Source organism: Fukomys damarensis, unplaced genomic scaffold (genome assembly GCF_012274545.1).
Source record: "Fukomys damarensis isolate Sample0158 unplaced genomic scaffold, DMR_v1.0_HiC HiC_scaffold_39, whole genome shotgun sequence".
Lineage (NCBI taxonomy): Eukaryota > Metazoa > Chordata > Mammalia > Rodentia > Bathyergidae > Fukomys > Fukomys damarensis.
This window is the reverse complement of record NW_022900951.1, coordinates 126,941,319-126,952,847: the sequence shown is the minus strand read 5'-3', so window position 1 is coordinate 126,952,847 and position 11,529 is coordinate 126,941,319. Positions and strand designations below refer to the sequence as shown.

At 50.1% G+C, this 11,529-nt stretch overlaps 1 protein-coding gene across 1 annotated transcript in view; it reads right to left on the bottom strand.

Moving 5' to 3' along the window:
* Znf275 (zinc finger protein 275) overlaps window positions 1-11,453 on the bottom strand; it is a 19,413-nt gene extending 7,960 nt beyond the window's left edge. Inside the window, exons 1-6 of the mRNA XM_033760519.1 lie at window positions 11,358-11,453; window positions 9,356-9,437; window positions 2,289-2,380; window positions 1,753-1,861; window positions 990-1,094; window positions 4-711 (exon numbers count right to left, since the gene is read on the bottom strand). Of these exons, the coding sequence (XP_033616410.1) occupies window positions 4-711; window positions 990-1,094; window positions 1,753-1,861; window positions 2,289-2,380; window positions 9,356-9,383 (1,042 nt within the window). The 5' untranslated portion in view covers window positions 9,384-9,437; window positions 11,358-11,453. The remainder of the gene's footprint in view (window positions 1-3; window positions 712-989; window positions 1,095-1,752; window positions 1,862-2,288; window positions 2,381-9,355; window positions 9,438-11,357) is intronic.
* Window positions 11,454-11,529: the final 76 nt, after the last annotated feature.

The window sequence follows — 11,529 nt, the reverse complement described above, 5'->3', positions numbered from 1 at the left end:
CGCTGACGCCGCGGAACGACTTGCCGCAGTCGTCGCAGTCGAAGGGCAGGTGGCCCGTGTGCACGCGCTGGTGCTTGAGCAGCTCCTGGCGGTCGAGGAAATCCCTGCTGCACGCCCTGCACCCAAAGGGCTTCTCGGCGGCGTGCAGGTTCTGGTGCCGGAAGAGGTGGGTGTGCGCGGAGAAGGTGCGCCCGCACACCTCGCAGTCGAAGGGCTTCTCGCGGGTGTGCACCCGCAGGTGCTGACTGAGGCCGGCGTTCTTCTTAAACCTCTTCCCGCACTCCTCACACTCGAAGGGCATCGCCTCCCTCTCCAGCTGCTCCCTCTGCTCACTGGTGGTGTCGTCTCGGGCCCAGCTGGGGCCAGGTCGGGGCTCGGCAGCGGCCATGTGGCTCTTCCTGTGCTCGTTGAACGCAGCCACCCCCCTGAAGACCCTCCTGCAGTCGACGCACTCCCACCCCTTCTCCTCACTGTGAACCCTCTGGTGCTGCACGAGGAGCACTTTCAGCCGAAAGGTGTCCCCACACTCTTTACACGCAAAGTGGTGTTCTATGGGCAGCTCCCGTGGTGGGCTCCCTCCCCTGCCTTCAGAGTCCCTATTCTGTTTGACCTCAGCACTGGGGTCACTGGCCCTGGGGGAGCTCACGGTTGCCATCTCCTGTGGCTGGGTTTCTTCACCCATTGTCTGGTGGCGGGTCACAGAGGTGCTCTCTGAAAGGACAAACATGAGGGGGCACAGGAAGGAGGTGACACTCCTGTCCAGAGGCCTCTTCCCCCTGCTGTGGCTGCTGCAGAGGGAAGGGTGGGAGGGGCCCTGTTGTTGGGCTCCCAAGGAAGCACAGCCACAACTCCTCCCCCAGTCCTAACCCTGGGTCCCACAGGCTGGGCTGATATTCCCGGTCCTGACCTCAGCCCCGAGAGGGCGAGAGTTCGGCTGAGCCTCCCCCGCCCAACTTCCACATGTTTCTTTGGGTTTCTTTTCCACTCACCGGGGTGCTTAGCTTGATCCATGCTGAGGGTTGGGTCTGACACCAACAACACTTGTCCTTGCGCCAGGTGGGAGACCAAGGTAGGATCCAAAACAGGCACTCCTGCTTGGGGGAAAAGAAATGGGTCACTGAGACTGCACAGAGGACATCAGAACAGAGGAGCACGGAGAGGCTTTCAAAGGGGACCCTTTCTGATTCCCAGAGACTGGGCTGGCTGTGACCTCCGGCGAATCATTCATGTGGAGCCAGTGCAGGAGGAAGCCAAGCTCTGGGATCCCTTGGGGGCGATCCTGTGGCACAGTCAGGTGGCCACTGTGAAGAGCCGACCCTTACCCGGCTTTCCGCCCTGCAGTGTCCACACACCGCACCTCACGCTCTTCCCAGACCTGAGGACTTCTGTAACTTCCAAACCCAAGTCCCAACTCTCTCCTAACCCTGCCCTCTATGCAGGGCCCCACGGGTGAAAAAGAGAGCTTGGCTATGTCCACATCTCTTAATAGTGGACTCTGATCAAATGGCCATGCAGTTGGCATCATTTGTGGGTTAAAAAGTATTCTCAATTATGGTGGCAGCTTTGTTCCAATTTCTTCCCAGTGAGGTGGATTCCATCTATGACTGAAGAGGTCAGGGAACTCATGCCACTCGGAGAGGTCAAGTGTGGCAGCACTTCTGCATTTTCCTATAACCCAGGGACAAGATGAGCTCCTCTCCTGGCTCAACTCCGCACAGATGGTGATCTGGGCAGGGGCTGGGGTATCCTTACCCACAGAAGTCACGTTCCCGTAATATGCCAGTGTCCTCTGTTCAGGGTTCAGCTTCAACCACTCCCTTTCTGTGAGGTACCGCTCCACATCATCAGACGGCACCAATTCCTGAAAGAATTCCCAGGGATAACCTGGCTTTCCATCTAGTCTACAATGAGGCAGGGGTGGCACAAGTTATGCCAAGGGTGAGAGGTGAGGGCCTGCAGCATGTGTGTTGCTAATGTGGAGCTCCAAGCACAGTCCCAGAGAAGTCCTGGAGAAAGAACATGACCGAGGACCAGGAGACCTGGGAAAGTCAATCACACAGCCAGAGGGCAACTCAGCTCTCCCACCTGTATCACGATGGGCACTGCAAGCCCAGTGGGCATCCGTTCCTAGGCAGCCTCCGGGAGAGAAGCAGAGGGTGGGAAGGAAGGCAGCAGTCAGGGGGTTTGGACCCTGCCACATGTCATGCTGGGCAAGAGGCAGAGGCCGAGGCCAGAATCAGGGAGCAGTGACAAGAGTCCCAAGCAAGGCAGAGGGAAGCACAGCTCACCTGGGCCTCCGGCATCTCAAGAGGGACTGCCAGGACCTGGTTTCCCGGGGCTCCATCCTGGGGAAGGGCAAGACCTTGGGGAGCAGGTGGAGCTAAGGAAAGTGAAAAAAGCCATAAGTGACAACAGCACAGTCCCTGGGTCCCCTGGGAACGGACTGGCATTTTCTTGTTCCCTGGCTTTACATCCTCTTGAGTCTTTTCTCATGTGCTGGCTGAATGGCAAGCCTAGAAAACATACCTTCAACAGCAGGAAGAATTTATCCAGGCAGGCCAGTGGGGCCAAGGCCAAGTGGAGCCAGAAGACAGCCGTGCTCGAGAGCCAAGGGCAGGGAGACGGCGTGCAGAGACAAGCCGACCACAGGACAGAATGGCCAAAAGAATATGAGAAGCAATGCTGGGAGACATGGTACCCTTTCAGGCTTCAGAGCAGGCAATGCAAAGGTGGCACAGGCCCCTAGAGTGAGAGGCAGTAAAAAGCAGGCCCCTTGGCGTTGTCCTGACCAACCCAGCACTCTAAAAAGCCACTCCCCACTCAGCAGAGTCACCAGGTGAGAGCGGCAGCTATAGGTGAGAACCTTTGTTTTACATTTTCAACAAAATGAAAAGCTGCCCAAGACAACTGCAAACACATCCTCAAAGCAAAGATCTTCAGACACTTTAGCTGCTAAATAAAAATCTTAAGAACAATGAAAAGTTGCCCTTTCTTCCAAATTGCAAAACGAGTGAGATATTCTCAGATCCTACTATAGATGCCTGTGCATTAAGGGCCTCCCACTCTAGTGAGTTCAAAGAAACAGCCACACAGTTCACATTTTGATGTCAACACCATTTGACTCAGCATTAAGTGTAAAGGAAGTGTTTTGATACCAGCGCAAGGACTACCAAATCCAGATGCTCCAGCATGACTTTTACGTAAAACTGAAGGTGCTACTTTGGAGTATGGCCATAAAATTCCAAGTGGCCATGATAGAGTAACAAGGAACAGATTTCACATTCTGCCTCAACGAAGTAGCAAACTGAAGAAAATACACGTGAAACAACAGCATTCTGTTTCAGTAAGGAAGCATGGGGTCAGGAGCCCCAGGAGAAATGATTGAGGTGAGCCCTGGCATGGCCTCAGCTCTTGGCCCAGAAACACTGTCCAGACTGAGAGTATAAGGAGGGTGAAATGGAACACAGTTTAGTGGCTTCACCAAGTTGAGGTGACACTGACCAGCATTCAGGGTGGCTGGGGATCCAGCACAGAGTATGCCATTCTACAGGAGACTTCCCTTGACTTTCTCCTGTTGGCTAGGCCACAGAAGCATAGCGTAAAACTCCCAAGGGCTGGGAAAAGAAGGACCTGGAAGCTGTAAGCTAGACAGTTCCCAGGATACACAAAGGTAGGGAGATGTTTCAGGTCTGCCCAATCAGCCTAGAGTCTCAGCAGAGAATACAGAGGGGCTGTGTCTCACCAGTAAGAAGTTCTGTCTTTATAGCCAAAGTGACAAAGACCTGCCCTACAAAGTCATAAAAAGCAGGCCATAAAGGGATCGTGTTGGTCCAGATGCTCAAAAACATGATACAATGTCCAACAGTCACTCCCAGATTACCGAAATGCTGAGCAGCACGAAAGTGTGACCCACAGCAAGAATAACAGAAATACCCAGAACTGACGACAGAGCTCACAAACAAGGAAACACAATTTAACAATGTAAAACCACTGAAAGAAAAATAGGAGTGTGATTTGAAATAGAGATATAAAAAAGAACCAAATGGAATGTCTGGACTTGAAAACAATGTTTACAGTAAAAATTTCACTGCGTGTGATCAGACACTGAAAAAAAAAAAAAAAATTAGATAACCTGGAGACATAGCACTAGTAATTCCAAAATGAAATTTTACACAAAGGTAGGGAGATGTTTCAGGTCTGCCCAATCAGCCTAGAGTCTCAGCAGAGAATACAGAGGGGCTGTGTCTCACCAGTAAGAAGTTCTGTCTTTATAGCCAAAGTGACAAAGACCTGCCCTACAAAGTCATAAAAAGCAGGCCATAAAGGGATCGTGTTGGTCCAGATGCTCAAAAACATGATACAATGTCCAACAGTCACTCCCAGATTACCGAAATGCTGAGCAGCACGAAAGTGTGACCCACAGCAAGAATAACAGAAATACCCAGAACTGACGACAGAGCTCACAAACAAGGAAACACAATTTAACAATATAAAACCACTGAAAGAAAAATAGGAGTGTGATTTGAAATAGAGATATAAAAAAGAACCAAATGGAATGTCTGGACTTGAAAACAATGTTTACAGTAAAAATTTCACTGCGTGTGATCAGACACTGAAAAAAAAAAAAAAAAGATTAGATAACCTGGAGACATAGCACTAGTAATTCCAGCAAATGAAATTTCAGAGAGAAGGCACATCACTGTAATTAAGTTTCTGAAAATCAGTGATGAAAAGATATAAACGTAGCCAGAGGAAAGAGATGATGTACACAAAGGAACAAAAAGTAGACAAGTCAGTGACTTCTCACGGGAAAACATTTGCAGCCAGAAACAAAGCGCAATGACACATCTGAATGCTGCAAAGAAAAAAGGCCCATCAACCTGAAAATCTACATTCAGGAAAATAGGCCTCAAAACAAAAACAAACAAATATCTTTCTGACAAGAGAGAGGCTAGCTAAGAGAATCTGTCACTAAGAGTTCTGTCACTTAAGATATATGCAAGACCCAGGTGTGGTGGCGCTCACCTGTAATCACAGGACTCCGGAAGCTGAGGCAGGAGGAGCACAGTTTGAGCCCAGCCTGGGCAACTCTGCAAGACCCTATCACAAAAAACCAACCAGCAAACAAACAAAGTGAAGAAAAGGAACAAAAGAAATACTGAAGGTAATTTTTCAGGTAGAAGGAAGATGAAACCAGATGGAAAACTGGTTCTACACCGGGAATATAAATAAATATTCAGGGAAATAAATAGCCAACACCTTTACCTCCTTCATTTAAAAATTTTTATAAAAAATAATAGACTCAAGCAAAAATAGTAACAGGGCGATGTGAGGGTTATAAAATGCAGAAGTGAAACATATGACTGCGTGTTTTAGCAAACCTTCTAATACTCTGGTGCATGCTAGTAAGCCAATGTCGGGATAAAATACAACACTAAAAATATCCAAAAGAAGAAAAGTAGAGGAAAAAGGAACAGATGGGACAAATAGAAATAAATAGTGGGATGGCAAACTTAACCACATGGATAATCAATTTAAATATAAATGGACTAAATACTCTAATCAAAAGGCAGATGTTAGACTGTATTAAAAGAACAAGACTTGACTGTGTGTTCTACAGACGAAACTTTAAACATAAAAACTGGAAAGGGTAAAAGGATGGAACACCATGTACCACAACCAATAGGAAGAATTAAAAAAAATCCCGATGGCATAAAAAGGTATGCAGGGGGAGAGGGGAAGTGACAAATGTGATTCGGAGCTCTGGGGATACTAGAGCCCTAGAACTCAGGGCAAGAAGGAAACTGGAGAGTTTGATTATAAACTCAACAGATGACCAGTGTAGAACAATGTGCAGATTACAAAAGTATGAATTCTTCCTGGAAGATATAGGCAGCCATAATAATTCTTCCTTGAAAATTCAAAGAGAGTAAAGGAGGGGAAGAAGACAGCTAAGTACATATTTGCATTTTTAGAGAAAAAACCCATGGGGAATGACCTGTAGCTAGAATAAGCACCCCACCCTTCAGGGTGCGCACAGCCATGAGGGGAGAGTGAGGGTTTGGAGCAGACGGCGTGCTGCTTCTGTGTTGAATTCGCAGGCAGCAAGCTGCATTTCCTTGGCAGAGCTTTGGGCAGAGTGTAGCTAAGGAAGACACTGGGCATACAGGAGGACAAAGGCTGAGGCTCAGCACACAATGAGGTGTGGCCTCTGAGGTGGGCTCAGAAGACCTGTGTTTCCTGGGATGCTCATGTGGGCAAAGCAAGCACAAGGCAGAAGGGCTGGTGGGCATTTGAGGGCCGCTTGGGAAGGGGGCACCTGGAAGCCTTGAGACAGACCCCCTGGGGTCCTCCCTGCAAACCTCCAGCTCAGTGCACGTGAGCACAGGTGCTTCCCCAATTTCTGAGCAGGCAAGCCACTCCCCAACACCAGACACCCCAGTGTCAGCAGGGCAGGGCTCTCTGGCCCGATGGATACACATTCATTATCTAGTTTGAGTTTCCCTTCCCATATAAAATGAACTGGTGATGAATGACTTACATAATTTATTTGAAAATTAATCTCCAATTCAAATTGTTGTTTGGCTGCCAAATGGAACAGAAAGGGGGGGGCACTTGTCCTGTCTGTACTTTTTGAGAATGAGGATCCGTTACAGACCCTATTCCCTCTGTCTTTGGGCCATCGATGTAAGGCTCTGCCTCCCCCTCAAGGCCCAGGCCCAGCTCACCAATCACAGGTCCTGCCCTGGCCCAGCTCAGTCACTCTGCCCAGACACACTGGCCTTCGGGTACTTCTGGATATGCCAAGGCTGTGGCCTTCAAGGCCCAAGCACCTGCCAACAATTCCGGCCCCACACCTGAACACAGGAGCTGCCTTCTAATAATTCAGAGCTCAACTCAATGTCTCCTCAAACCTCTTCACCTTCTAGCCCTCTCCTAGGTTACCCAGAACACTTTCACCAGCTAAAACCTCTTCTATGAAGTTGCTTCCTTTTTCCCAGGAAAAATATCAGCTCCAACAGGACAGGGCCTTGGCTTTCTTGGTCCCCCGGAGTCCCCAGCAGCTCTTGGCGCCAAGTCGGCATATACATGTAAAGTGTCACAGCACAGCAGGATCCAAGTGTATAAATGGGGCAGACTTCCATTTGTGGAGCACTTGGAGTGCACATTTGGAGCGGCATGATTCCTTTCACATAATTTTAATCATCACAAGCATTGGTTGTTACCACCTCTGTTTCACAGAGAAGAAAACCATGGACCCATGAATTAAGTGGTTTGCTTAAGGTCCAGCTTCTAGGACTTGACTTTTTGAACACCAGAGTAGAAAGACATAACACGCTACCTGGTAGAGCCAGGCCACACCAGAACACAGGCTGGTGGTGGGAACCCTGGAAGCCTCATGGTATGTATGGGTGTAAATCGCCCTATTAACATTCCACTGGGAACCCTCGGTGTGCAAGACACATACATCGTTCTCTTCCTCTCTTCCCTTCCCTTCTTTCTTTTCTCTCTTGCTCAGGAAAAACATCACTGCGTGTGTGCACACACACACACAGAATTTTTCCAAGCCACCTACTTTTAATTGACAAATCCTCCTGAAGCGTTCTATTTAATCGAGCGAATCTTACCAAAGTGTTCTCACTTAATTGGCATGATTAACTGTTGAAATCCTGGAGCCACAACCCCCAAATGAATTGTTAATTGTCCCTTTCCCATGTAGCAACAGGAGTACCCCTTCCCGGACCAGCTCTCCCAAGGGATTTGGCCTGAGAGCCCTTCGGCTCAATGGCCATGTGATCCTCACCCATAGTGCCAGAGCTCACAGACACACAGAGCTAATTTAGAAGGCACCCATATGAATGGGAGGGAAAAAACAGACCATACTTTCAGAAAAGGAAGCTCAACTCCACTTAATTAACTGAGAGTACCAGGTAAAAGAGCTTCATAAGAACTGAAGGAAGATAATTAAGAAAAAAGATAACACACATCAATCCCCACTGCAGTTAAAAATAAAATTACTATCGAACCCGAAGACAATCGTTGCACAACTGTTCTACTTTAAAATGGTGGAACTAATCTGGAAAAGAAGCTGGATATTATGACAAAAGTGACAAACGCAGGTGTCCACTGCTTTCTGAAATGGATCAGGGGTCAAGGTCAAAGCAATTCCAGAGAGAACACGGAATTCACTGTAGTGTGCCCAATGGGCACAGAGAGTCATGCTGATCTTGGACATGCAGCACTTGCACTCCGACCAGAAGAGCACAACCCAGACTCACAAAGTGTACTCGTACACACTCTGAGAAGTGGAAGCAGAGAGCAACAGTATGGGAAAACAAATCTCCAACTCTTTCTTTGACTGGGATCTAAAGACGATCTCAAAGCTTCAACTTCCAAAGAGTACAGGCTCAAGCAAGGTCCAGTGCGGATTCCACGCTGGATGCGCTGCAGCTCTCTTAACAAATATCTGCTGTTCGACTGCACGCAGCATGATGGGGCCTGTGTTCACTGCTGCTAGATAATATGGAAATGTATGCTTTCTAAAACTTGAGAGCTTGTGCAAGTGAACAAACCTTCCTGCCGTGTGCTGTAGACACCAGTGTAAGGTGGAAGCAACCAACGGACTTCAATTTATTGCATGGAATTGGAAACACTAAGAGACCCAGAAAATAAACCATTTTATTTTGATCTGAAAGAACAGAAATTGAGAGTTGAATTCAACAGTGACAAAAGCCAATGCGTGTCAGAAAAAGTGGGAAATAATTCAATGGCTTCTGGTCACCTTTGAACTTAGGATAGCCTACAGATTGCATCATAAAGTAGCCAAGCAATCTCCTTGGGCAGGTGCGGCCCTTCCCTGGGCAGAGGCGGAGGGAAGCAGCAACAAGGCCACCCAAAGGAGACTTGGCTGGGAGCTTGCAGAAGTTTCCAAGTTGTGCCCCAAACACCCAGAGTTCCTTGAACCCCTAACTAGGGACCTGTAGCAGAATGTTCTCAGGCCGTGTAGCTTGAGTCTAGCCAGAAAACAACAGGTGGCTTGCAGTGTGTGGTTTAGTTCTGGGCCAGAGCAAATATGCCCAGAAGGGTAGAAATGCTCACCGACATCTAGTTCAGATGGGTGCCTTCAGCTCCTTCTCCCACCCACTGCTGATCACCTGGATTCCCAACCCTCTTTACTGGGCACCTTCTCTCTTTCTGTCTCGAGCTGAGTCTCCAGGACTTCGAGAACTGTCTCTGGGCAGAGACGGTTAAGCAGCACTTGCATATATGGATATAAAAGCGTCTAGAACCAGAACAACACTCTTCACCATCTTGTACTCCCACCCACAGACTTTCTGCAAACATCTAGACTTACCCAAAAGAGACACACAGGGGTAACTCATCGCGTCTCGGAACAGTTCCAAGGGATTAGTGCAGTTCCAAGGGTACGGTCCCACCTGTTGGGTTGAAATAATCCAGGTGAACAGAAGCAAACTCATGTGTCTCTTCCAGGAACCTGTCCCGCTGCAGAGTAAGTGCTCAGTGGCAGGGCAGGCTATGCCCGAGGTCCCAGGGCACCCAGTGGGTCAAGATGTGAGCGATGAGCTGGCCCCTGAGTGGCCTGTCCTGACCTTGACTTTCTATGAACCTGGCAGGCCCAGTTTGGGCCCAGCCGTTGCTGTGCAAGCTGGCCACTACACGGAAGTAGCAGAATCCTAACGGGCCGAAAGAGAGAGTGTCTTACCAGGAAAGTCTGTTTCTCTTGGGATATTTGTGTCTGTGTGTGCCTTTTTCTGTGTGCGTGGGTGAGAAGGCATCTGTTTCCTCTCTCACTTTGCCTGGGCACCTGTCTCTCTCTCTCTGTTTAGGTTTCCATCTTCTTTCCCTTCTATAAAAAGCCAGAAGGTAGACCAGAAGGAGATTTTGTAGTGTTTGTTGTACTTAATTGAGGAAAGGTTTATGTTCCCATTTCCCCAAGAAGACGCATGGCATTCTACTAAAAATCAAAATAAATTGTGAGTTTGGCCTCATTGGGGCTACACTGCCTAGATTCGAAACCGAGTGTAGGGTGGGATGCTGTAGGAATCCCAAGGGGCCCTGGGCCACCCAAGGACCCCCGGCAGGTTTGGAAGGGCTCAGTTATTGAGTCAGGAACCTGGCTTGGAGTTCAGCAAGAACTCAAGTGGCAGAATGGCAGCAGGTCTGGCCTGGGCCAAGGAATCTGCATTTTCCAAGTCCTCCAGGGGACTTTGATGTGGACACTAGTGTGTGTAGTAGGCTCTGTCATCTCTAGCTCACATCCCACAAGGCTCCTGCCCAGGATCCTCCTCAGATGGGAGTCCATGGAGCCTGGGCTGCCGGTCAGACTTCTGGGAAGACTTCACACTTTCTAGATCTTCTGAGGGGTCTCTCGCCAGAGGAAGGCTAGAAATCACGGCTCTACAGGCTTCTAAATATAGACCTGGGAGCAGTTTTGGGGACACTGTGCAAATTGCAGTAGGGAGAAGCGGGGTGGTGGGTGGGGGGCTCTTCCATCAGGCCCATCTGAAATCCAATTTCAGAGGAAAATGTCGGGGCTGAGGTTGAAGAGGAAATGTTTCACTGATCAAGGAGACTGGAGAGGGGCCACCGGCCTAGCTAGGCCAAGGCTAGCTGGAAGGTATCAGAACTGGGTGGGACCTCTGGGAAGAGGGCCAGGAACTGCCAGTGGGGGGCGTTGGAAAGAGAGGGTGAGCTTTGGGCAGTAGGCGAGTGAGGGTACACATGGTATGAAGACTTGTGATTAATCACCCAAAAAGAGACTGTAGGGACAGCAAAGGACTTGAAGGGGAGGGGGCAGTGGGGCGCAGCTGGAGACGGTGGACCCCAGCAGAGCAAGAGAAAAAGCCCAGGAGAGGGCTTGAGCTCCCTTCTCCAAACAGGGGCTGCCCACTTCCTCATGGTCCCCATCCCAGCTCTCGTGGTTCCCACCCTCTTGCCAAGCTGGTGCTCGACCCTCACGCAAATGGAAAGAGGGATGCCCCCAGTAGGAACCACCACCAGTGCCCATGACTGGGGTCCAGCCCCTCCCCCACAGTGGAGACAAGTCCTTTAAGCCCCCCTGTGTCCCCTACCCGCATTCCCCCAGCTTCTTGGCACTTGGGGCTCCGAGGGGGTCCTCTTTCTCACTTCCTCCCTAGAGTAGCATAGGCCTCCACAGATCCAGGATTCCCGCCCTTGACCGCCGCCCCCTGCCCGCCGCGAGAAGGCCTTCGGGCCTCGTTGTCCCGGCTATCAGGGGCCCGCAGCCAGGCTGTGACGCCCCCTCCCTGGCAAGCTCTCCCGCACAGGCACCCTAGCCCCAGCACATCCTCTCGCCGCCGGTCCCGCACGCTCACTTCGGCCCGCACATCCTTCAGCTCCCTCGCGATCACTTGATCGCTCGGATCACTCCGGCTCGCGCGTCCCTCCCGCAGCCCGCACCACCGCTCGGCCAGCACACTCTCCCGCGGTAGGCACGCTCACCCAAGCCCGGCGGCAACCACGGTGCGGCCCTCGGCAGAGGGGAGC